This window comes from Coregonus lavaretus (genome assembly GCF_964263955.1).
Source record: "Coregonus lavaretus genome assembly, chromosome: 9".
NCBI lineage: Eukaryota > Metazoa > Chordata > Actinopteri > Salmoniformes > Salmonidae > Coregonus > Coregonus lavaretus.
This window is the reverse complement of record NC_139996.1, coordinates 48,641,524-48,668,809: the sequence shown is the minus strand read 5'-3', so window position 1 is coordinate 48,668,809 and position 27,286 is coordinate 48,641,524. Positions and strand designations below refer to the sequence as shown.

The window sequence follows — 27,286 nt, the reverse complement described above, 5'->3', positions numbered from 1 at the left end:
AAAGGTGAATGGAGGGCGTTTTCCAGGCAGAGTTTTAATGCTTGTTCACGCTCACACAGTTTTACAACCGGTCTGATTTATAACTGGGAAACATGCGTATGTATGGCGTGCGCCAAGTTTATAAATCTTAATATTGTTGTACCTGTGCAGACTTTTCAGAAATTGCGCATGCAGAAATGTTGTGTGAAATTTAAGCAACGGTTATAAATGAGGCCCCTGCTGCCTAAATGTGTTTTGTGCGTCCCCCCCCCCCCCCAAATTAAAAAAAAAAAGAAATAGCGGCCCTTGTGTGCACTGCTGGTAATACCCTGTACCCCGGTCTGGTACAGAACGGTATGAAAATCTGGATGCCGCCTAACCCTACTCCTTGGTCTTGTTCATTAGGCACCACACAGAAGAAAATGACTGAAACAGGGAAGGACTACCGGGACTGGTCCAATGCAAATTTTAAATTTCCTGTTGCAAAATGTTTTAAAGCGTTTTCCACTGTGTGCCCTAATGAATATGACCCTGTTGCACATAGATTAGCATACTTTTCAACCTTCAATTTACCCTAACACCACCTACCCACGGACTCCCCTTTTGCACCCGTGTTTGTTTACTGTGTTTTTACTCCAAAGATGACATCACAATGGTGATCTGCCCGGGGATTGGTAACCACAGTGAGAAGCACTACATCCGCACCTTTGTGGATCACTCCCAGAGGCAGGGATACAGGTGTGCTGTTCTCAACCATCTGGGGGCCCTGCCCAACATCGAGCTCACCTCGCCACGCATGTTCACCTACGGTAAGACAGACAGGGCCAGGGCTCTGTTAAGTACGCATATTGTTGTCCTTTTAATAATAAAGCTGTGAAGAGACAGTCATTAGATCATTTATTTTGGTACTGTCCATATGTAGCTTGTTTTTGGTCACAGGTCCAGGAATGGCAGAAGAATTGCAACATTTACCTGGAGCTAACGCTGGAGATGGCACTACTGGGTGATTTGAAAAGTCATAGTCAATCGATCAATAATATAAGAATACTTTTAGCAAAACATTTTATCTTTAATTTACAATCTGTAGAAACATGGCAAAATGGAAATCCAATATGGATGGTGTTAAGAGATAGATGGGAGGAGCTGAAGGGTGGGACTAATAACAACAAGATAAATGTCCGTAAAATGTATATAGGTTCAGAACTTTTGTGAAACAGCACAGTTAAAGAATATATAGAAATCAAACTGGATGGACATCAGAAATAGATGGGAGAGGTTGAGGGAAGAGGAAGGACAGCACTAAAAACAAACAAATAGAACTATTGTAAAATAGAATGTGTCCTTAAAATGTATATAGTATGTACAGTGAGGGGAAAAAAGTATTTGATCCCATGCTGATTTTGTACGTTTGTCCACTGACAAAGACACGATCAGTCTATAATTTTAATGGTAGGTTTATTTGAACAGTGAGAGACAGAATAACAACCAAAAAATCCAGAAAAACGCATGTCAAAAATGTTCTAAATTGATATGCATTTTAATGAGGGAAATAAATATTTGACCCCCTCTCAATCAGAAAGATTTCTGGCTCCCAGGTGTCTTTTATACAGGTAACGAGCTGAGATTAGGAGCTTCTTCTTGAGCCACTCCTTTGTTGCCTTGGCCGTGTGTTTTGGGTCATTGTCAAGCTGGAATACCCATCCACAACCCATTTTCAATGCCCTGGCTGAGGGAAGGAGGTTCTCACCCAAGATTTGACGGTACATGGCCCCGTCCATTGTCCCTTTGATGCGGTGAAGTTGTCCTGTCCCCTTAGCAGAAAAACACCCCCAAAGCATAATGTTTCCACCTCTATGTTTGACAGTGGGGATGGTGTTCTTGGTGTCATAGGCAGCATTCCTCCTCCTCCAAACACGGCGAATTGAGTTGATGCCAAAGAGCTCGATTTTGGTCTCATCTGACCACAACACTTTCACCCAGTTCTCCTCTGAATCATTCAGATGTTCATTGGCAAACTTCAGACGGGCCTGTATATGTGCTTTCTTGAGCAGGGGGACCTTGCGGGCGCTGCAGGATTTCAGTCCTTCACGGCGTAGTGTGTTACCAATTGTTTTCTTGGTGACTATGGTCACAGCTGCCTTGAGATCATTGACAAGATCCTCCCGTGTAGTTCTGGGCTGAATCCTCACCGTTCTCATGACCATTGCAACTCCACGAGGTGAGATCTTGCCCCAGGCCGAGGGAGATTGACAGTTATTTTGTGTTTCTTCCATTTGCGAATAATCGCACCAGCTGTTGTCACCTTCTCACCAAGCTGCTTGGCGATGGTCTTGTAGCCCATTCCAGCCTTGTGTAGGTCTACAATCTTGTTCCTGACATCCTTGGAGCACTGTTTGGTCTTGGCCATGGTGGAGAGTTTGGAATCTGATTGATTGATTGCTTCTGTGGATAGGTGTCTTTTATACAGGTAGCAAGCTGAGATTAGGAGCACTCCCTTTAAGAGTGTGCTCCTAATCTCAGCTCGTTACCTGTATAAAAGACACCTGGGAGCAAGAAATCTTTCTGATTGAGAGGGGGTAAAATATTTATTTCCCTCATTAAAATGCAAATCAATTTAGAACATTTTTGACATGTGTTTTTCTGGATTTTTTTGGTTGTTATTCTGTCTCTCACTGCTCAAATAAACCTACCATTTAAAATTATAGACTGATCATTTCTTTGTCAGTGGGCAAACGTACAAAATCAGCAGGGGATCAAATACTTTTTTCCCTCACTGTATAAGCTGGAAGTAGAAGCCTAAGTGATGGTGTTCATTAGTTTACTCCAGTTAGGGGAGGGGTGGTAGGGTTAGCGGAAAATAATAATGGAAATATATTTTTACAAGGTGTGTGGAAAATTATATATATATTTACACACACACACACACAGTACCAGTCAAAAGTTTGTACACAACTACTCATTCAAGGGTTTTTCTTTATTTTTACTATTTTCTACGTTGTAGAATAATAGTGAAGACATCAAAACTATGAAATAGCACATATGGAATGATGTAGTAACCAAAAAAGTGTTAAACAAATCAAAATATATTTGAGATTCTTCAAATAGCCACCCTTTGCACACTCTTGGCATTTTCTCAACCAGCTTCACCTGGAATGCTTTGCCAACAGTCTTGAAGGAGTTCCCGCATATGCTGAGCACTTGTTGGCTGCTTTTCCTTCACTCTGCCGTCCGACTCATCCCAAACCATCTCAATTGGGTTGAGGTCGGGGGATTGTGGAGGCCAGGTCATCTGATGCAGCACTCCATCACTCTCCTTCTTGGTAAAATAGCCCTTACACAGCCTGGAGGTGTGTTTTGGGTCATTGTCCTGTTGAAAAACAAATTACAGTCCCACTAAACCCAAATGAGATGGGATGGCGTATCGCTGTAGAATGCTGTGGTAGCCATGCTGGTTAAGTGTGCCTTGAATTCAAAATAAATCACAGACAGTGTCACCAGCAAAGCACCCCCACACCATAACACCACCTCCTCCATGCTTTACGGTGGGAACTGCACATGCGGAGATCATCCGCTCACCCACACCGCGTCTCACAAAGACACGGCGGTTGGAACCAAAAATCTCAAATTTGGACTGCAGACCAAAGGACAAATTTCCACCGATCTAATGTCCATTGCTCGTGTTTCTTGGCCCAAGCAGGTCTCTTCTTCTTATTGGTGTCCTTTAGTAGGTTTCTTTGCTGCGATTCACACAGTCTCCTCTGAACAGTTGATGTTGAGATGTGTCTGTTACTTGAACTCTGAAGCATTTATTTGGGCTGCAATCTGAGGTGCAGTTAACTCTAATTAACTTATCCTCTGCAGCAGAGGTACCTCTGGGTCTTCCTTTCCTGTTGAGGTCCTCATGAGAGGCAGTTTCATCATTTCGCTTGATGGTTTTTGCGACTGCACTTGAAGAAACTAAAAGTTCTTGAAATGTTTCGTATTGACTGACCTTCATGTCTTAAAGTAATGATGGACTGTCGTTTCTGTTTGCTTATTTGAGCTGTTCTTGCCATAATATGGACTTGGTCTTTTACCAAATAGGGCTATCTTCTGTATACCACCCCTACCTAGTCACAACACAACCAATTGGCTCAAACACATTAAGAAGGCAAGAAATTCCACAAATTAACTTTTAACAAGGCACACCTGTTAATTGAAATGCATTCCAGGTGACTACCTCATGAAGCTGGTTGAGAGAATGCCAAGAGTGTGCAAAGCTGTCAAGGCAAAGGGTGGCTACTTTGAAGAATCTCAAATATAAAATGTTTTAATTTGTTTAACACTTTTTTGGTTACTATATGATTCCATATGTGTTATTTAATAGTTTTGATGTCTTCACTATTATTCTACAATGTAGAAAATAGTAAAAAATTAAGAAAAACCCTTGAATGAGTAGGTGTGTCCAAACCTTTGACGGGTACTGTATAATTACAAAAACATATATGGGGGATTGGAAATGATGCAGACAGTTACATTGATGGAAGCTACAATCTATCTGCAACAATAAAGCTGATCTAACCCCTACATAAAAAAGTAATAAAGCTGGTGGGACATTTAGTTGAAGTTGACTTTGGTCTACTTCAAATTAGTCTGCTACAGCCGGACATGATTGAAAACACCTGTGACTGAATTAATGTTTCATGAGTTTTCCATGTAAAAGCTTGTTGTCTAAAAGTTGGTTAATTAATACATGTATTGCATTTACCTCTAACTTGCACTGTCTTTCTAACTGCTGCTAGGGGCGGCAGGTAGCCTAGAGGTTCGAGAGGCAGGTCAGCAATTGGAGGGTTGCCGGTTTGAATCCCTAGTACAACTGGCAAATTTGGTGGGGAGTGAGCCAGTAACCGGAGGGTTGCTGGCATCCGTGTCCTAGAGGCCATCTTCTGCCGTTGTGCCCTTGCGCAATGCCCGTAACCCCTACATCTGTCCAGGGGCACTACACTGTGGCTGCCCCTGGGTTCCAATCCCTTTTATACAAGTAACAAGATGAGATTAGGAGCACTCCCTTTAAGAGTGTGCTCCTAATCTCAGCTCGTTACCTGTATAAAAGACACCTGGGAGCCAGAAATCTTTCTGATTGAGAGGGGGTCAAATACTTATTTCCCTGATTTTTAAAATGCAAATCAATTTATTACATTTTTGACATGCGTTTTTCTGGATTCTTTTGTTGTTATTCTGTCTCTCAATGTTCAAATAAACCTACCATTTAAAATTATAGATTGATCATTTCTTTTTCAGTGGGCAAACGTACAAAATCAGCAGGGGATCAAATACTTTTTTCCCTCACTGTATATATATATATTTTTTTCTTTTTTTTATTGTCCTTATTGTTATTTTTCTCCTTCTTTCTTCCTCTTCCAGGTTGTACATGGGAGTTTGCAGCAATGGTAGGTTACATCAAGCGGGCCTTCCCCCAGACACTGCTCATCGTGGTGGGCTTCAGCCTGGGGGGGAACATTGTGTGCAAGTTTCTGGGGGAGAACAGGATCAACCAGGAGAGAGTGCTGTGCTGCGTCAGTGTCTGCCAGGGATACAGCGCACTCCGGTAAGTTGCAATGGAATTCATCCATTTCACAAAATATAGCATGTTACAAATGGCACCCAATACATTGTGCCAAGTAGAACGTTGTTGAAAAATGTTGATGCTGTGATTCGGCTACATGTGAATAAATAAAGATGTAAAGCCAGGACTCCCTTGAAAAAGAGATTAATAACTCAATGGTAGTCCCTTGTTTAAATAAAGGATAAATAACTAAGCGTGTGTGTAAACGGGTGCGTGCTATGCGCGAACACGCGTGTGTCTAGATCCACGCCTGTGTGTATTTGTGGAAGGGGCAGGCAGCCAGTCTGGCCTCTCTTTGTTCATACCAATAGGTAGGCCATGGCCACCACTTTACCCCATGTAGCTTTTGTGTTTGTCAGCATCTGTTTAATCTCACTCAGAGCACTATACACACACACACACACACACACACACACACACACACAAACGTGTGACTCCACCTCAGTGACTGACTGCTATTGTCTCTCATAGACCTCATTTCACCCTGTTTAGCTGTGCACTTTTAGACACCGACACTGTCATTTTTCACGTGCACTCTGCAAATAGTCTAAAGTAGGTTACTCCGGCTATAAAAACCTGCCATCACATGCCCATTACCTGTTTATACAAACCACACCCAAGTGCTACCAAAGTGCTTACACCACTAATACACTTTTCACATAGGATTTACGGTATGTTGCCTGTTAAAAAATAAAAAAATCGGCCTATGTTTATATGACCCCTGTTAAAGCAGGCCCGGCATAAGCCTTTTATACCTCCCGTGCAAATGCCGGAACAGAGTGCATGGGAGTAGGGCTGTGCAGATGTGGGTGGGCGTCTATTTTAATAAACCCATTGAATATACGCCATCACAAATACATCTGTTAATTCGTTAAGACAAAAGAATGGAATAGCATATTTTTTGTAAATTATGCTACTGGTCTATGAAGCCTAATTGGCTGCGCCATGCAAATCTAATCCATATTTTGTTATTTTGTTCATTAAATAGACAGGACACACTTACATTCCCCTGCCCTGATCACAGTCAATCCACATCTACATTACATGACCAAAAGTATGTGGACACCTGATCATTGAATATCTCATTCCAAAATCATGGGCATTAATATGGAGTTGGTCCCCCTTTGCTCCTACAACAGCCTCCACTCTTCTGGGAAGTCTTTCCACTAGATGTTGGAACATTGCTGCAGCCACAAGCATTAGTGAGGTCGGGCACAGATGTTGGGCGATTAGGCCTGGCTCGCAGTTGGCGTTCCAATTCATCCCAAAGGTGTTCGACAGGGTTGAGGTCAGGGCTCTGTGCAGGCCAGTCAAGTTCTTCCACACCGATCTCGACAACCCATTTCTGTATGGACCTCTTTAATTTATTTTTGGCACGGGGGCATTGTCATGCTGAAACAGGAAAGGGCCTTCTCCAAACTGTTGCCACAAAGTTGGAAGCACAGAATTGTCTAGAATGTCATTGGATGCTGTAGCGTTAAGATTTCATTGGAACTAGGTTACTAGGTTTACCTCAGGTAACTTATTATTAACAAGGTTACAGCTACTTGGTGAGCACGCACACTGTTCACCTGAGTACATGTTGTGGTCACCAATAGTGAGGTGAGACACAGTTTAAGAGGCGATGGCTGGCGGATAGCCATCAAACATTAAACATTTTCTGGTTATGGTTAACCATATTTGTTTTAAGAAAAAAGTGTACAATCTAAACAAAACGCATGTCCCTGTCCTCTTTTTCAAGATGTGGCCGATTTTTAAACAGCCAGAAGAAATGTTTTAATTAAGAAATAACCATTTTATTGACGACTTGTTTTTTCTAAATGGCTGCTGGGTAATTTGATATGCATCAATCTTCGTTCGTAGGCATCAAATTGAGCGAATGCTGCACAGGTTCACTGAGTTGCAAACCAAATGGGTATAATGGGGTGATTGTTGTCTAATCGGGTGGTCTAGCTAATGGATTTGTAGATCTGACGCAGTTGCTACCTCAGATTATGAGCCTAGCAAGTGTCATGAAGTGTCAGGTCTCCCGAGTGGCGCAGTGGTCTAAGGCACTGCATCGCAGTGCTAGCTGGTTCGTATCCAGGCTCTGTCGTAGCCGGCCGCGACCGGAAGACACATGGGGCGGCGCACAATTGGCCCAGGGTAGGGGAGGGAATGGCCGGCAGGGATGTAGCTCAGTTGGTAGAGCATGGCGTTTGCAATGCCAGGGTTGTGGGTTCGCTTATTACAGGGGGCCAGTATAAAAAAATAAAATAATGCTCTGGATAAGAGCGTCTGCTAAATGACTAAAATGTAAATGTAACTAAGGGGCCTAGCCCGAACCATGAAAGACCGCACCAGACCATTATTCCTCCTCCACCAAACTTTACAGTTGGCACTGCATTCGGGGCATGTATCGTTCTCCTGGCATCCACCAAACCCAGATTAGACCGTCGGACTGCCAGGTGGTGAAGCGTGATCCATCACTCCAGATAACTAATTTCCCCTGCTCCAGAGTCCAATGGTGGCGAGCTTTACGCCATTCCAGCCGATGCTTGGCATTGCGCATGGTGATCTTAGGCTTGTGCAGTGCTCTAAGGCACTGCATCCCAGTGCTAGCTGTGCCACTAGAGATCCTAGTTCGAATCCAGGCTCTGTCGTAGCCGGCCGCGACCGGGAGACCCATGTGGCGGCGCACAATTGGCCCAGCGTCGTCCAGGGTAGGGGAGGGAATGACCGGCAGGGATGTAGCTCAGTTGGTAGAGCATGGCGTTTGCAACGCCAGGGTTGTGGGTTTGATTCCCACGGGGGGCCAGTATGAAAAAATTAAATAAAATGATGTATGCACTCACTAACTGTAAGTAGCTCTGGATAAGAGCGTCTGCTAAATGACTAAAATGTAAATGTTGTGCTCGGCCATGGAAACCCATTTCACTAAACTCCCGACAAACAGTTATTGTACTGACGTTGCTTCCAGAGGCAGTTTGAAACTCGGTTGTGAGTGTTGCAACCGAGGACAGACAATTTTTCCGCGCTTCAGCACTCGCCAGTCCCGTTCTGTAAGCTTGTGTGGCCTACCACTTCGCGGCTGAGCCGTTGTTTCTCCTAGAGGTTTCCACTTAAATGATAATGCCTGAGAAGCCGGTGTTTGGAGGATTTATTGGCACGGGTGCTGTTTGACCCGAGACGATGTCGAGGGCCGGCAAACCGTGCCAATATGTCCTCCAAACACCGGCTTCGAGGGCATTATCACTTTTATACAACGGGTTACCAACATATTCAAATAATGATTGACATATTTCTTATTAAAAACATTATTTTGATGAATTTATTAATACTATTTCATCCTTCCACAATATATAGTCCCGACACACATCTAGGGTTGCTACCCAAACTAGCTGGTCGTTCGTTCTATCAGTTCGGTTTCCAGAGACACGACCCAGTCGTTCAGTCTCTTTGTTCTGTATCTATGGACGCGACCCAGTCATTCGTGGCTGGCAACTTTCTTGTCCCTTGCTTGCTTGCTTGCTTGCTTGCTTGCTTGCTAGCTAGCCAACTACGGCTAATTTACAGTCTCGTCAACCAGTGCAGCCAGAATAACAGCAAAGTAGCTGCATTTGCGTTTGTTTAAGCTGTTTTCTATTGACATTTATTTGGATACATCCATAACAATGAGCCAATGATGCGTCAGGACACGGTTGTTCAGAGGAGCTTGCCAGCAACACCGCTAACACAATCCCTTCAAACTGAAGCTGGAAAGACCGCAAACTAGCTGCGCTTTGTTTCGTTTTGTAACTTTTTTTTCAATTGACTTTTCTTTGTGTATATATCCATAAAAATTATGCCAGCTGATTCATGATTTTGACTGGTTGAGAAACGCTGCCTGTCTCTCGTCCCGACACGTTCATTATGGGACAGCTGGATATCGAATTTGAATATTAAAACAATGTTGCAAATGTCGGCGAGACTGACTGCAAGGTTTATACAAATCTCCGCTGTTGAAAACTAAATGTTAGTCTAAAAGATGTGAGATAATGTCTAGATGCTTTTTATAGTGGCGATCAAGTTTATAAATTGTCTGGCTGGGCTGATGAGACGGTGGATTGCGCAGTCAGATGGAACAGAGTTTTAATGTCATAGATTTAGCCGGTGGTAACTTGTGGAATAGACACCGGCTGGAATGCGCTTTTAACCAATCAGCATTCATGATTAGACCCACCCGTTGTATAATTCACAATAACAGCACTTACAGTTGACCGGGGCTGCTCTAGCAGGTCAGAAATTTGACGAACTGACTGAAAGGTGGCGTCCTACGACGGTGCCATGTTGAAACTCACTGAACTCTTCAGTAAGGCCATTCTACTGCCAATGTTTGTCTATGAAGATTGCATGTCTGTGTGCTCAATTTTATACACTTGTCAGCAACGGGTGTGGCTGAAATAGCCACTAATTTGAAGGGGTGTCCATATACTTTTGTGTGTGTAAACATAGTGTATGTGTATAGGGGTAAGGTGACTAGGCATCAGGATATAAGATAAACAGAGTAGCACCAGCTTGTGTGTGTGTGTGTGTGTGTGAAGAGTCAGTATAAATGTATTCACATTTTACGTGTGAGTGAGCAGATGATGGAGTGAGTGTGTAGGGCCCTGTGAGTGTGTATGGAGGCAGTGCATAAACAAAAGGTTCAACGAGGATACAAGGTTAATAGTCCATGTAACTATTTAATCAGTCGTATTGCTTGGGGATAGAAGCTGTTCAAGAGCCTGTTGGTGCCAGACTTGATGCAGGCTGTAACACAACAAATGTGCAATAAGTCGAGGGGTATGAATACTTTTTGAAGGCACTGTAGAAATACATGCACAATAACAGAACCACTCATTGTGTGTCATTGACTTGGTGCCGTTATTGACTGTCTGTGTGTGTGTTAATCCAGGGCCCAGGAGACGTTCCTACAGTGGGACCAGTGTCGGAGGCTCTATAACTTCCTCATGGCAGACAACATGAAGAAGATCATCCTCTCCCACCGGTACATAAAACTGCTAAAACACACATCTTAGTAGTTAGTACACATATCACTACTGTCATAAGTCCCTATGCAATGTTCAGTCTTTAAAATCAGACCTAGACAGAAATCCTAAATAAATTGGCCTAATAGTTCATGTACTAGCTACATGCTTAAAGCCAGACTAATTTACGTAATTTGTGATTATGAAATATCGAACTGTCTGGACGACAAAACAAACCCAGGCAAGACATCATGTAAACAAACCCAGGCAAGACATCATGTAAACAAACCCAGGCAAGACATCATGTAAACAAACCCAGGCAAGACATCATGTAAACAAACCCAGGCAAGACATCATGTAAACAAACCCAGGCAAGACATCATGTAAACAAACCCAGGCAAGACATCATGTAAACAAACCCAGGCAAGACATCATGTAAACAAACCCAGGCAAGACATCACGTAAACAAACCCAGGCAAAACGTCATAATATGAGAGTTCTCAAGCGGCCCGGGGACGGTCATGTAATTTATAATAGATGAATTGTCATATTGCTCAGTTTGAGAATTAGTTGCTTATTATAATATCTCGATGTGTGCTCGATGCTGCCCTTCATCCCTGATTCTCTGCTGGGCGTGCAATATAAAGTGCGACCTTGTGTGGTTTCAATAAAATTATCCATAGCCTATACTATAGGCCTAGGCTATAGGAAGAGCATGCTCTGAGAAGCACAGGGCAAAGTTATATTTCTTAGAAAATGTACTTCCTTCCCGAGTTTTGGCGCTGCTGGGATGGTGTATATAAAACTAGGCTACACTGCATTACACACTGCACTGGATAGGCGTTCCCAATCATAAGCCCCGGCCTGCCCTGCTCTTGCTGATGTAAACCTTTTTGTGCTGTCTAACCAATGACTGTGCTGTGTACGGTGGCACTTCAGGAGGCGAGTCAAAGGCTTCTTCCGAAAATACGTTTTAACTTATATCTATATCTGTGTGTGCTGACTAGGCCTACTGATGTCCTGGGCCCGGTTTCCCAAAAGCATCTTAAGGCTAAGTTCATCATTAGAACCTTCGTAGAAGCATCATTAAAACTCAGAGCTGTTTCCCAAAACCATTGTTATTAACGTTGCACTTGAAAACGCTCGTAATCTAAAGCCTGCCTCAGACCAGCTAAGTGTGTCGTTGGATGCTTTTTTTGCCCTCCCGCGTCACTTTAATACACCGCTAAACATAGAATCGCCGTGACCACCGATGACTTCACAACAAAGTTGAGTACAAATGTCTTTTCAATTGTTACAAACAAGTGAAGGATAAAAATATTATTCAAAAGAAAACCGAGATGACTGCATTCAAAGATAAATAGCCTACCTACAGTATAGGCCTATGTGTACAAAACATTAGGGACACCTTCTTAATATTGAGTTGCACCCCCTTTTGCCCTCAGAACAACCTCAATTCGTCGGGGCAAGGTGTCGACCGCATTCCACAGGGATGCTGGCCCATGTTGACGCAATGCTTCCCACAGTTATGTCAAGTTGGCTGGATGTCTTTTGGGTGGTGGACCATTCTTGATACACACGAAACTGTTGAGCATGAAAAACCCAGCAGCGTTGCAGTTCTTGACACACTCAAACCGGTGCGCCTGGCACCTACTACCATACCCCATTCAAAGGCAGTTAAATATTTTGTCTTGCCCATTCACCCTCTGAATGGCACACATACATAATCCATGTCTCGATTGCCTCAAGGCTTAAAAATCCTTCTTTAACCTGTCCTCTACATTGATTTGAAGTAGATTTAACAAGTGACGTCAATAAGGGATCATAGGATTCACCTGGTCAGTCTGTAATGGAAAGAGCAGGTGTTCCTAATGTTTTGTACACTCAGTGTATGTCAATGATTGACATTTCATGTTAATTCAATTGAGTTTTATTTGGGTACTGTCAAACATTTTGACTCAATATATTTCATGATGTGTATCCTAACGTGCGCAATGATGTACCAAATCTTGATAAATAATCTTGCATTATTATAGGGTAAGCATTAGAATAAGCTGACTCTCAATATTTGCAGGCATAGGTGATATCTCTCTAGGACCTAATGTTAAGGTAAGATTTGAATGGAAAAGCTGACCCGAGAGCAGCGCTGCCTTTCTGTCGATTCGATCAGTATCGACACATGCCTCAACGACACACTTGGCGAACGTTCTCTCTGTGTGTTGTTTTGGGAAACATCTTTGGCCGTTGTAGGAAAGATGCATCGTTAAAACACTCGTAAGCCTAAGTTCCATCGCTATCGGGAAACCGGGCCCTGTTCAGTTTGAGAGGGAGAGCACGAAGATGAGAAGGAGGACAGGAGGTAAGCTTGCTGCTGCTATAATTGATTTTCGAGTAATTTATATAACTTATATTACTATGAAGCGGCAGTCGCAGAGATGGACAGCGCATGGGTGCTGAAAGTAGGCTAATTCGAAAAGGCCTAATTAATTAAAATTTTTAGTCATTTAGCAGACACTCTTATCCAGAGTCTTAGAGTCGTGAGTGCATACCATTATTTTTTTGTCATTTTAATTTGACTTTGTGTTGGAGCCTATTTATTCCTATTCAATAAGTAAGAGGTAGGCCTCTGTTTGACAGATTAAATTACTATCCATAGATTTTGTCAGCCAATTCCTTAAGTCACCATGCACTCCTTAAATATCTGTGTCAGAGAAGAACTTGGTGTGTTACGTTAAAACCAGGGCTCAAATTGAGGGGGTATGTGAGGGTATTGTGGCTTTTGTTAAAGAAAATGGCTAAACGCATAGGTCTACCCCTTTTGTTAGCTTAACATAAAAAAATGTAATAAAAAAAGGACCCGATTTTATATAAAGCGATCTATAATGATAAAGCATCGTTATACATCGCTTTATATAATCGGGTCATTTTTTTTTTTTTTTTTTTTTTCGTATATAGCTTTATGCTACAAACAAGCTGTAAAATGCTGGGAAAGAAGTGACTCCGATGCATATGGGATGTACATCTTTGGTTTGTCTCTGACATTCGGAGGCTGCACTACAACCTTCTATAGCCGAGGAGACAAAACATTTACTTTGCTTGGAAAGTAATGTGTGATTCTGTCACTATCAATTGACGTTCGACATTTCAACAGGCTATTAAACAACATACCAAATCCGTCAGAAGCAAGCCAGGTAGCCTATGAATTATTTAGGCTATATTTTATTATTATTATTATTATTATTATTATTATTATTTAAATGCTATAGCCTGCCGTTTTTAAGAAATCAATTGTGAAGCATTTGTGACATGCTACAGGCTGGCAGGAGTGATCAGTAGTTCAACAACACATCAATAGCACTTCAACAACATGCCTATAAATTTAGCATTTTGACTGTATGAATTGAAAAAAAAAAAAATATATATATATATATATATATATATATATATATATATATATATATATACACACACAGTACCAGTCAAAAGTTTGGACACCTACTCATTCAAGGGTTTTTCTTTATTTTTTAAAATGTTTTACATTGTAGAATAATAGTGAAGACATCAAAACTATGAAATAACACATGGAATCATGTACTAACCAAAAGTGTTAAACAAATCAAAATATATTTTATATTTGAGATTCTTCAAATAGCCACCCTGTGCCTTGACAGCTTTGCACACGCTTGGCATTCTCTCAACCAGCTTCATGAGGTAGTCACCTGGAATGCATTTCAAATAACAGGTGTGCCTTCTTAAAAGTTAATTTGTGGAATTAATTTCCTCCTAAATGCGTTTGAGCCAAACAGTTGTATTGTGACAAGGTAGGGGGGTATACAGAAGATAGCCCTATTTGGTAAAAGACCAAGTCCATATTATGGCAAGAACAGCTCAAATAAGCAAAGAGAAACGACAGGCCATCATTACTTTAAGACATGAAGGTCAGTCAATACTGTAAATTTCAAGAACTTTGAAAGTTTCTTCAAGTGCAGTCGCAAAAACCATCAAGCGCTGTGATGGAACTGGCTCTCATGAGGACCGCCACAGGAATGGAAGACCCAGAGTTACCTCTGCTGCAGAGGATAAGTTCATTAGAGTTACCAGCTTCAGAAATTGCAGCCCAAATAAATGCTTCAGAGTTCAAGTAACAGACACATCAACATCAACTGTTCAGAGGAGACTGTGTGAATCAGGCCTTCATGGTCGAATTGCTGCAAAGAAACCACCACTAAAGGACACCAATATTAAGAAGAGACTTGCTTGGGCCAAGAAACACGAGCAATGGACATTAGACCAGTGGAAATGTGTCCTTTTGGTCTGGAGTCCAAATTTGAGATTTTTGTTTCCAACCGCCGTGTCTTTGTGAGACGCGGTGTGGGTGAATGGATGATCTCCGCATTGTGTATTTCCCACTGTAAAGCATGGAGGAGTAGGTGTTATGGTGTGGGGGTGCTTTGCTGGTGACACTGTCTGTGATTTATTTTGAATTCAAGGCACACTTAACAAGCATGGCTACCACAGCATTCTGCAGCGATACGCCATCCCATCTGGTTTGGGCTTAGTGGGACTATCATTTGTTTTTCAACAGGACAATAACCCAACACACCTCCAGGTTGTGTAAGGGCTATTTTTACCAAGAAGGAGAATGATGGAGTGCTGCATCAGATGACCTGGCCTCCACAATCCCCCGACCTCAACCCAATTTGAGATGGTTTGGGATGACGGCAGAGTGAAGGAAAAGCAGCCAACAAGTGCTCAGCATATGTGGGAACTCCTTCAAGACTGTTGGCAAAGCATTCCAGGTGAAGCTGGTTGAGAGAATGCCAAGAGTATGCAAAGCTGTCATCAAGGCAAAGGGTGGCTATTTGAAGAATCTCAAATGTAAAATATTTTTGGGTTACTACATGATTCCATATGTGTTATTTCATAGTTTTGATGTCTTCACTATTATTCTACAATGTAGAAAATAGTTTAAAAAACTTTTTAAAAAACTTAAATGAGTAGGTGTGTCCAAACTTTTGACTGGTACTGTATATATTAAACCACAACAAAAAAAGTGACATTTTATTTGGGACTTAGAGTCTGGCTTTAATGTACCTTGTCTGTTAAGAACACCCCTTACAAAAAAAGATTGCAGTTTTGAAACTGCAGTAAAAGTGCAGTAACTGCAGTCGACAGGTATTTTGGACATAGTAATAGCAGAATAACTACAATTGAACTGCAGTTATACTGCACTGTAACTGCAGTCGCACTGCGAAATTACTGCAGTAAAAAAACATTATTTGGACCCAGTATTTTCAGTATACTGCACTCTGACTGCAATCTTTTTTACTAAGGGACACTTCTGATACTTGTGTTGAGGTGGTTATTTTTTGTGCATTTAATTTATTTTACGTCATACCACCTGTACACTGTTTTCTGGTTGACAGGGGCAGTTTGTTTGGAATGAACTCGAGCAAGATGGACGACGCAGACCTAAGCCGACTGTACACAGCTACCTCTCTAATGCAGATCGATGACAATATCATGAGGTAACGGCAGGCTTTCTCAGACTGTGGTGGCCATTTTGAAGTGATCTTGTCCTTGTAATTGTTGCCTGATGTGTTTTTTTGTTAATGCATTTCGCAGAAAGTTCCATGGTCACGACACGCTGAAAGAGTACTACGAGAAGGAAAGCTGCGTACACTACATTCACAATGTGAGTGAACACGGACCAGGCCGGTGTCTCCCAAAACCTTCGTAGCTGAAGTAGTACATTATTGTTCTTGACGACCCAGACTCAAGTCTCCTGTAGAAACACGAAGTACTTCATTGAACGAATTTTGCTCGGCAAGGCTAAGAAGATTGACGTCAGATATTGATTTTATAATTGTTACACTATTGTGATTGTCGGGCTGGGTTGTGGAGATTTATTTTTACTACCTTAGCTACTAAGGATTTGAGAAACCTAGCCCAAAGTGATTACAAAGTGGTTTTCAAACTTTGATGAATGACTATGACAATCCTATTTCAGGTCAATGTGCCTCTTCTGTTGGTCAACTCCTCAGATGACCCTCTGGTCCATCAGTCACTTCTGACCATCCCACGCACACTCGCAGGTATTAGCTCTATTCATTAAGAGTTGTAACTAATTGAGTAATCATCACAATTATTGATTCATTAATACCAAGTATTTATTAATAGTGCTTGATGGCAGTTTTAGTAGCCGGTAAAGGATATCTTCCAAAAATCGATGGGAGTAAATGGGGCATGCTCACCAAGCTCACAATTTATGGCCAAATCACCTCAGAAACATGTACTGAGCATTCTTATTTGATTACATTTAGTTTAATGCAAAATCTTGATACACTGGTCATTGTGACGATGTGTGATGTCATTAGTAGTAGCACAATTAATTATTCAACCAACTCCAGGGTCACATCAACTTAGCCACTTCTTCCTTTCTCTGCTGGACACACTATCTTTAAGTGTTGACCGCTAAGTGTTGATATATCCTTCTCTTAGCTCTCTTTCGGCAGCATCTCCCTACCCAGACAGTCTTGTTGAATTTTTCAGGGCCACCCCCCCCATGCTGTGTGGTATTATTGATAGGGTATGTGTGTGTGTGTGTTGTCAGTGTTTGTGTGTGCACTTTTGTGTGTGTGTGCGCCATGTGTCGCCCGCATTTAAAGTATTTTTCTACCTCAGTGACCCTTTTTAGTGTGTAAATCAATAGCCACAGGGCTTGTAGGAGAAAGGTGCTGGTGTCTACTGCCCCTGAGACCAGGACTGCCCAACCCTGTTCCTGGAGGGCTACCGTCCTGTAGGTTTTCACTCCAACCCTGTTCCTGGAGGGCTACCGTCCTGTAGGTTTTCACTCCAACCCTGTTCCTGGAGGGCTACCGTCCTGTAGGTTTTCACTCCAACCCTGTTCCTGGAGGGCTACCGTCCTGTAGGTTTTCACTCCAACCCTAATCTAGCGCATCTGATTCTAATAATTATCTGGTTGATAAGGTCCTCTGTAGCTCAGCTGGTAGAGCATGGCGCTTGTAACGCCAAGGTAGTGGGTGCGATCCCCGGGACCACCCATACACAAAAATGTATGCACGCATGACTGTAAGTCGCTTTGGATAAAAGCGTCTGCTAAATGGCTTATTATTATTATTATTATTATTATTATTATTATTATTATTATTATAAGCTGAATCAGGCTAGTTACAACTGGGGTTGAATTGAAAACCTACAGGAGGGTAGCACTCCAGGAGCAGGGTTGGAGAGCCCTGCCTTAGACCCTGTAACTCTATGCCTGGCCTGCATATTCCATAGGGGACTGTGTTGTGGCGGTGTTCTATAGGGGATATAGGCTATCCTCGCCACCAAAGGCTACTAGAGTGCAAACAAACTATTGTATGGGACAACTGCGTAGACACCAATATGGAAGTAGACTCATGTACAGTCTGTAGGCGCACACAAACACGAGTAAGGGTGAGAGTGTCATGCTCTCTAATAAAGGTAGATGGGTTCAGTCAGTCGGTGTTACTCCGGTTCGCCTTAACGGCCAGCACTTAACCCCATTAGCGCTGTCTGTATCTGGAGGTCACAGTCAGGAAGCCAGCCAGCGAGCATCAGTCTGCCTGGGCTCTTTCAGCAGCCAGTGCTGGCACCAGCTGTCTCTGCTGTGTGCCTCTCTGCTCCCTCTCAGCACTGATGAGCTGCCTTTAACTGGCCTGTGTGTTTGTGTGCGTGTGCTTCCTCCAAATGGAGCGCTAATCACAGGTCAGCTGCCACCACCTCACCACTATCCTTATTTACTTTACATAGAGACAGACGCTGATCTAGGATCAGTTCTTTTTGTTTTTAAGTCCTAATGAATAAGATGATATGGACAGGGGGGACCTGACCCTAGATCAGCACTCCTACTCTGAGATGCTTTGTAAATACAGGCCCATGCCGGTCAGTGGGATGCCTGGTCAGGGCAGGCCTGTGGCTGTGTTATTTACTGACTGTTGTATTATTTACTCTGGTCACTAGTGTTTCTGTAATGGTGCCGCCTGGGCCGGCGTGAAAGACTGGGTTGCGGTTAGAATAGAAAAGCAGTGTGCTCCACGTTTTGTAGTCTATATAGACTTCTGTCCCATACACGTTTGATTTGCATCTGAGCCTCTCTTGCGTTCAGTTTGCAATGACTAAATGTTACGAGAGGGAAAGGGAGTGCTACATAGAAAGAGTGAGAACGTGAGAGAAATAAAGAGCGTGAGGGCTGAGAGTGTTGGGTGGCAGAAATGGAAAAGGAGACTAGGCCTAGGAGTCTGGCTCTGCCAGAAAGAGCTACCTGCGAGCTAGCACAAAAATAAACAAATGAATTGTCAGTACATTGGCAATATCTAATTCATTACCTCATCAATTTGCACAGTTATATCTACCATTCAAGAGGTGTTCTGCATCATGTTTACTGCATTCAAGTAAGAGTGCAATGACCTAATCTAGATGAACAATAGAGCACTAAAATGGCTTCTGTTGCCATTTAGCGCAATACATTTTGACTTAGTCTACAGCATTTTTCAGAGAAGTAAAAAGCTTTACAGCTTTTCTTACTTTCAAGGCATACATATCCAATACAACTATTGGTATACAGTATTTAAAAGGATAGTTCTGCGACTTGGCATACTTTGGTGGTATCTTATCTAGTAATAGGCCAGTAGTAACAGCATCCACCAAAAGCCGTTGTTTACGTAACGACACCACCACATGCTAACTGTTAGCATCGTTGTATCCCTCTTTCTCCACCTCCCCCTGAAAAGAAGCAGAATGTGATCTTCGCCCTGACGCTCCACGGGGGTCATCTGGGCTTCTTCGAGGGGGCTGTGCTGTTTCCCCAGCCACTCACCTGGATGGACAAGGTCATAGTGGGCTATGCCAACGCAATATGCCAGTGGGAGAGACACAGACCGCCCTGCCAGAGGACACGTCGTGGTCCCTGTCCACAGGCCAAACGTAAAGCTTAATGCTCACGTATGTTGTATGGACACACACTGCCAGGGATAAAACAGGGATGCCAGGACTGCCATGAGACCAAAGGCAAAGTTTCACACTCTATATACATTTACAGGCGTACACACATACATTTATTGTTTATTATTAATATACGCACATACAGTATCCTGCCTCAATACCTCTTCCTCTGTACTACTCCCCTAACATCCTGCCACCTGTCAATAAAGAGTCACTTTATCTGTCACTCACTCTATTTTAAAGGGACTCAAGTGTATAAGGACACAAATATGCCCACGAGAGAAGGCCGAACCCTGTATTCTTCGAAAGGGAGACGGGATGACTTATGGGCACAGTAGCTCGCGTCTGACTTGGTCGGACTATAGCTTAGATGGCCATTGCTTGTGCTTAGAGAAACACAACATTCAATGACCTTAATTGAAAGCCTTACCCATGGACTATTGCTTCAGTCAGTCGAATGGATGGCACTCTCTCCTCTAAACGTGGATACACTGTGTAATCTGCACATGCTGGTGAACAGCTACAAGGGCCCCACAGTGGCTTATTGGTCAGTTCTGTCCATGGAAAAGAGTGTAGAGGAGAGTAGTTTCTGTGTGCAAAGTCCCAGCCAGCACCCCTTGGTTCTCACACTTGGGTTGCTACTTGATCCTGACTCTCCTAGCTGTTTGTTCTGAGTGTGTACTGTTGTGAGCTTGAACCAGTGAGGGTGAAAAGCACTGGGGGGTTTCGAATGGGAGCTCTGTGAGGTTGAAACTCTGAAGGCTTTTGTTAAGCAGAGAAATCGAATTCCTAGAACAGACTTAATTCTATTTCTATGTTAAGCTTCTTTAACAAATCTGGTCTGGGCCCTAGTTACAGTACAGGCTAATAGGTAATACTTTCCTGGTCAGGTCACATCGTCTGAGGGAAAAACTGTGATAGTATATTTTGTCTTCACATTGTCAAAGTGCCTCAAACTAAGACTATCTTTGATTTCAAACCAAAAAAGGATGGCAGTGGTTTTAAAGTACTTTATGACTATTCTCAGTACACATACATAATGTTCAAGGACCACACTCTGTAAATGTCTGACATTCTCGGGAAGCACCCAACCCCACCCAGAACACATTAATGAAAAGTTCCCTTGTCCAAACAATAATTATACTTACTGTATTCTTGGTGGAACAGCCTCCAAAATTCTTACTGGTTGGCTTGCACTACACTGCACTCCACTTCTGAGAATCAAATATATTGATTCTTATAGATTGTAACTTGAGTTGTGAGTATAGGAATGTTTCTGACCATTCTAAGAAGTTGATTCTTACAAGCCGAGTGCACTGTATTGACTGACTAAAGGCCTTATTCACATCCACTGTGGGGGAAGGGTCCCCTCAGCTGTCCTCAATTGAAATACCGAAACAAATGTGACTGTGTTCTTCCTTATTCCTTAAGACCTATGCCTTTTAATTTTATTTTTTACAAAGTAGGTTGAGCTTTACCGTATGTAAGTTTAGGTGCAAAGTCTGACAGCAATCTTTGTTTTTTTTTGTCCTTATTTTCACATTTTCCATTTATTTATATTTGATCTCTTTTAAGAGATATTTGTCAGAAACTTTTCTGTTGTGTTCAAAAAATCATTATTGTTTCTGTAAAAAATGCATATGGTGTGGTTCCTGAGATGTAGAGCACAGACTAAGAGCTCACAACTAAATTGGCTTAAATACTCTGGTGGAGATTCAGTCAAAGGTGCATTGTAGAGAAATGCACTTCACTTTTAAAGGTAATTTGCACTTGAGCTGACATCTGAATGTGATCTGGGAATTTGGGGTTATGTTGATCAGTGCAGTGCGTTTGTCGACAATGCGCCTTTGATTGAATCCCGGGGCTCTGTCTTTTTATCTGCGCTTGTCTGTATTCTATTTCATGGTATAAAAATGGACGAAGTTACTGTGTTTATTATTGGGTAGATGAGAGAAGAGTTGCGGGACTGAGATCCTTACAGAGAGAACTAAGGTCATAACATAACTTTCACTATCTTTCCCTATGGAATTCATCCTTTGTTTGCCTTATTTATTTGTTTTGTTTACAACCCCTATAGATGTACAATGATGTTCAGTCATTATAATGTAGAATCACAACTTGGCGTGACGTATAAAGTAATCATTTGTGTTTTTGGTTCCGATAGATAAGGGTGTGCAAAATGCAATACGTTTATGAAAAACTGTTTGGACTTGTATCCTTGAAATAAATACATTATTTTGTTGTAGATTTGTCTGCATTTATTTTGTATTCCTATTATGTTTGTGTGCAAAGATCCTACAAATCAAGGTGAACAGATTGTCATCTTTCTTTTATATACAGTTTATTGTACACGGTGGTGACATGCTCATGCCTCTGCACCAATTCAGAGGATAAAAACTGCTCATTCATCTCCAAGCATGGTCAAAAACAAACCGAGATGGGCATTTGTTGGATTCATGGCCTTGTATCACCGTGAGGGGACAGGGGAGGTGGATAGACCAAACTGGGACCTGCCAGGTTTAACTAGCACTAGCTGTGTGGGTCAGAGATGGGTTACACAAAGCACGTCCCCACAGCACAGAGAAAAGCTCAATGGTTAGGGCTGTTAAGTAACCCGGGTAAGAGCGAAGGATATATATAGTCTCCTCTGTGCTGTTGGGAGTGCTTTGTTGGGTGTCTAATACTTAATAACCGCTGGAAAACAAAAACCATGCAATACCACACACTTTTTTTTTTTTTTTTACAGTTTTCTAAAGCCACACCTATGTTTATATAGTGTATTTCTCCAGAGTCTGTGGGGTGGGGTCTCCATCTAGATGGAGAGGTGGCAGATGGGGCGAGGGGGTGTTCAGTCGAACAGCTTGGCTGCTATGGCTTTGCCGTCGTACTTGGAGTTCTTGCCCTCGAACTCGGAGGGCAGGATGTCCGCATCAAACTCCTTGTAGTAGTTGTCCAGCTCGTCTCCGTGGACAAACACCTGATTTGGTAGACAGACAAACCTATGAACTAAACATTTCTCACCATATACACTCAGTGGCCAGTTTATTAGGTGCACCCATCTAGTACCCTTTGCCTCCAGAACAGCTTGAATTCTTCGGGGCATGGAGACGTTGCTTAATTGGTTTCAAGGGACCTAATGTGTGCCAACATTCCCCACACCACCGCCACCAGCCTGTACCGTTGACACCAGGCAGGATGGGGCCATGGACTCATGCTGATTACGCCAAATCCTGACTCTGCCATCAGCATGACTCAACAGGAACTGGGATTCGTCGGACCAGGCGCCGTTTTTCCGCTCTTCAATTGTCCAGTGTTGGTGATCGTGTGCCCACTGGAGCCGCTTCTTCTTGTTTTTAGCTGATCGTAGTGGAACCTGGTGTGGTCGTCTGCTGCAACAGCCCAGTTTGTGGCCCACCTGTTAGCTCGCACGATTATTGCCATTTTCCTTCGACCTCTCATCAACGAGCTGTTTTCACCCACAGGACTGCCACTGATGTTTTTTATTTGTCGTACCATTCTCGGTAAACCCTAGACACTGTCGTGTGTTAAACACCCAGGAGGCCAGGATTTTCTGAGATACTGGAACCTGTCACTGATGATAATACCACGCTCAAAGTCGCTTAGGTCACTCGTTTTGCCCAACGTTCAATCGAACAGTAACTGGATGCCTGTCTGCCTGCTTTATATAGCAAGCCACGGCCACGTGACTCACTGTCTGTAGGAGCAAACCATTTTCATGAACAGGGGGGTGTACCTAATAAACTGGCAACTGAGTGTATTTTTCGTTATTGTATTAATGTATTTACTGTTAACTATATATTACACGTTGATAAAGAACCCATTCACCTTCATTATTTGTTGATTCATATAGTTTTATCATGTTACTTCAGACATTTCTCCCATAAAAGCCCATGTTTTTCCCACTACTTTCCCACCAACCTCTCTCACTATAAAAAGGTTTCATTCATTCTTTCATGTTCTTTCTCAGGGCCTGTTTCACTCACTCTCTCAAGCAGCTTGCCCTTCATGAGGGGCTTGACCACGTTGTAGGTGGTGGTGAAGTACCAGGGTTGGTGGATGAAGTGGACCGCCTTGAAACGGGCAGGGAAGGAGTCCTGATACACACAAGAGGAACAGAGGTCCAATTTGTTACAGATCTCACCACAACTATGTTCATAAATAAGCATCCTCATTGTACGAGTAACGGAAAGGGAAACTAGAATTGTTGAGCTATGCCATAAAGAGTTCAGCACATGTAGGTGAAACAGATGGTCTGATTTAGAGCTGGGACGATAACCGAAAATGTCAAATCAATTATTTTTGTATCCTAAGGTAATGTGCTGTTTACTATTCCTTTGGAATGTGTGTAAAAGTGACCTGCAACATGTCCACCATCTTCTTGAGCTCAGTGGGTTTGATGCCAGAGGCCTGCTGCATGGTGAAGCCCTTGAAGTTCTCAATGATGCAGAAACCGTTGATCTGAGTCTCCTCATTCTCCAGCAGGCTCTCCAGGATTACACAGTAGGCACGCAGGATCTGATGAACATATATATACACACAGTCACACACACACACACACACACACACACACAGTCACATGTGCACAGACACACACACACATTTGAAGCACACACCTGTTGACACCTTTGTTGTCAACATGGCAGAGGAATGAGAAAAGGGCCAGCACTCACTTGATTATGATTGCAATAATAGGAGCTTTAGTTTTAATTTTCTTTCATAGCAACATGACTCAATAGACCACACTGGCATACGTTTCGGCCAGTGTGTGGTCTGTTAAGTAATATTACTATGAAAGAGAATTAAAACTAAGCTTCTATTATTGCAAATCATAATCAAGTGAGAGCTGGCCTTTTTTTCATTTTTAAGTGATTTATTTTTGGTTCCAATCACCCTTTTTTACCTGTCTACACATAGATTTGTATTTAATTTTTAATTTGAGTACGTTCTCCTCTAGTGAATGTGACAGAAGCCCTTGATAACCACAGATCTCATGATCCAATTCAAATGATTATTATCAAGGGCTTGCCCACATGATTTCAATTATCAATAACTCCCATTTGACAACTATTACTGTATATCTATGAAAACGTTGGTTCTGTCATGTTTTTAGTGCCTTTTGGGGACCACCAATGTATCTCAAATGTAACATTGTGGGGACCCAGGTCCCCGGAAGTCACCTCGTCGAAGGTGATCTCTTCGTAGTCCCAGTTCTCGATGTTGAAGAGAAGCACGATGCGGCCATACTTGTCTCTGCTGGACAGGATGCCTGGGTAGCCGGCCTCGATGGTGCTGCGGACAGCCTCGGGGGTCAGGTTCTCGAACAGCTCTGGGTAGTCCCTCCTGAAGCGCACGTAACCTGAACGCAGACGCAGGATCATCAATATCAAATAGACTCTGGCCAAGTTAGGAGTTAAGCAGACAGGAACTTCAACAGACGCGTATGTTGTTGCTTGGTTAGGTTTAATCAAACTACATTTCATTCCAATGCCAGATTCAAAATGATCATGTGCACCATAGCGTAGCTTCCTTAGCCTGGTCCCAAATCTGTTTGTGCTCTCTTGCCAACTCCAACAGTACTTGGCAATATAGCAACATATTTGGGACCAGGCTATAGCTGCCTGTCATCGAAAGATAAAGCATTTTTAACACATCACATCAGCTTGAATGAAATAGACAGAACTTGCTCACTAAGCTTCACTGACTTACAGTACAGTAGTTTGAGAGAACCCACCCTTCATTAGGTCGAAGGCTCTTGGCACGTCGTATTTCCTGGCGCGGATGAAGCGGACCAGCATGCCGTCAGGCTTCTCTCCGAAGGTTTCCAGCACCCCTTTGGCCAGGTCGTCCTCAGCCTCTGCCTTTTCCTTGATTATTCCCCTCAGCTCCTTGACTGCCAACACCCGCTTCTCGTCTGTCTCGTTCAGCTCATCCTTGGCCTGTAGGGAACCAACAAAGCATCAGTCAGTCAACCTCAGATGAGGTCTACAACCTCAGAACTGGAGAGCATCCATCTTTTTTCAGATGATAGTGCTCTATGTGCATGTGGCATCCACACAGTATGATGTCATGCTTGTTCTTGGAATTTACAATGAAGTGTTCTTGTTTTTGAGACCAGAGAGGGAGTTTGTACAGGTAGTCTGGACTCCAGTTGAACTCTCAACACACATGATTTGTGGTTTTACTTGAGTTTGTGGTAGGGCTTATGATGCGAAGTGAATCTACAGTGTGAGGTTTGTGAGAGAGTGACCGCAGACCTTCTGCACGGTGTGGTCAGGCAGCTTGGCGCAGGGTCCGAACACGGGACCGTGGTCCTTGACCGTGAGGCGCTCCAGCTTGGCCCTGAGAGCCTGTTCTTCCTCCGACACCATACGGAACGTTCCACTCTGGGTAGAGAGGGTGGCTGATGACATAACCATGACTTGCCAACAAAAACACCAAAGAGCTACCTTGCGAATGAGGTTTAATCCACGACGTACGCCCATATACAATCCAAAAGGAGGCCTCTATCAATGGGCTTTAGTGTTAGCATTGGCTAATCTCCCTCACATGAGCGCAGTAAAGTCTGGTAAACCTGGGCTGAGATCTGATTAGGGGTTAATGAAAGCGATTGACAGCATCCAGCACTAATGTGCCTGAGAAATGTTGAGCTGCCATTGTCCATGGCACAGGAAGTTATGACTTGAGTCATAGAAATAGATTCTATAGGTTGGCCATCCCCATTTAAAGTCAACGTTCCCTGATGGGTGGACTGTCTGGCGGCCATATTGAGTGACATTCTATTTATGCTGTTTAAGTAACCATAATGTGGGAAGTGAAGGAAGAACATAACAATAACACAATAAGATTATCTATTGTGGATTGCATCCTCCGAAGGAACATGATGCATTCTGTTTCTGCTCTTCAATGGATGAAAATTAAGCACCTGAACTGAACATTTCTGAACATCTCAGAACTGACTCTCAGGCTTAGCATGTCTCTACATTCATCATTCCCCAGACTTGTTACTTTTGACATTGATCTGCAATACAAACACCACTGAATGGTTTGAATAATTACAGTGCAGCATCTATGCCTGTTGCATACAAAGAGAGGAGCTTAGAGGTACTTACGACGACAGCCATTTCTTTAGTTGTTTAGAGCAGCTTTGTACCCACTGGAAAATAAGAGGGATTTGATTATTCACAATTGGAGAACGGATTGTATTCCAGGAAAACATCAAAATAAACAATGAACTTATTGTGCTCCAGGTTTAAACTCCCTCCATCTTAACCCCCCCAGCATTTGTAACACTTCAGATCGTGCACCTTATTTGTCTCATTCGCGTTCTATGTTTAGGTTACTTCCATTTCAGGGTATTGTCAGGGTAAATTCCCTGAAATACAGTACATGGATTGGTCCAGCTGCCAACATTTCTAATTCTGTGTTTGAACAGTGAAGACATTTATACCAGTCCATTATCTGATTAACTACACGGTTTATGATTATCTGTGTTCTTTATATAGCAGGCTGTATCAAATAAAAACACCAGACTCGATCATAATATCACTGACACAATAGCACATTTGTTGTATGGACAGGGTCAGGCATGGGTTAGCCACTCAATTCAGAAAAGCTGTGCAAATCATCTAGTGCATTCAGATTACCAGAGCTACCATCAAAATCATCAAGAGCTACACATGCAGTCAAAGCTTCCCTCAATTTCTGA

General features: G+C 42.7%; 2 protein-coding genes across 2 annotated transcripts in view; one reads left to right on the top strand and one right to left on the bottom strand.

Annotated features, from left to right (window-relative positions):
- abhd2b (abhydrolase domain containing 2, acylglycerol lipase b) overlaps positions 1 to 21,807 on the top strand; it is a 33,738-nt gene extending 11,931 nt beyond the window's left edge. Inside the window, exons 5-11 of the mRNA XM_084169056.1 lie at positions 621 to 788; positions 5,383 to 5,566; positions 10,500 to 10,592; positions 15,999 to 16,100; positions 16,198 to 16,267; positions 16,583 to 16,667; positions 19,345 to 21,807. Of these exons, the coding sequence (XP_084025182.1) occupies positions 621 to 788; positions 5,383 to 5,566; positions 10,500 to 10,592; positions 15,999 to 16,100; positions 16,198 to 16,267; positions 16,583 to 16,667; positions 19,345 to 19,553 (911 nt within the window). The 3' untranslated portion in view covers positions 19,554 to 21,807. The remainder of the gene's footprint in view (positions 1 to 620; positions 789 to 5,382; positions 5,567 to 10,499; positions 10,593 to 15,998; positions 16,101 to 16,197; positions 16,268 to 16,582; positions 16,668 to 19,344) is intronic.
- Positions 21,808 to 22,408: 601 nt separating this feature from the next.
- On the bottom strand, positions 22,409 to 25,961 carry rlbp1b (retinaldehyde binding protein 1b; the record flags this gene model as incomplete). The annotated part of the gene is made up of 6 exons (XM_084168229.1): positions 25,836 to 25,961; positions 25,313 to 25,517; positions 24,759 to 24,937; positions 23,938 to 24,096; positions 23,565 to 23,675; positions 22,409 to 22,537 (listed from the first exon to the last, which is right to left on the bottom strand). Exons 1-6 carry the CDS (start codon positions 25,947 to 25,949, stop codon positions 22,409 to 22,411), a joined length of 897 nt encoding a protein of 298 aa, XP_084024355.1. The 5' UTR covers positions 25,950 to 25,961.
- Positions 25,962 to 27,286: the final 1,325 nt, after the last annotated feature.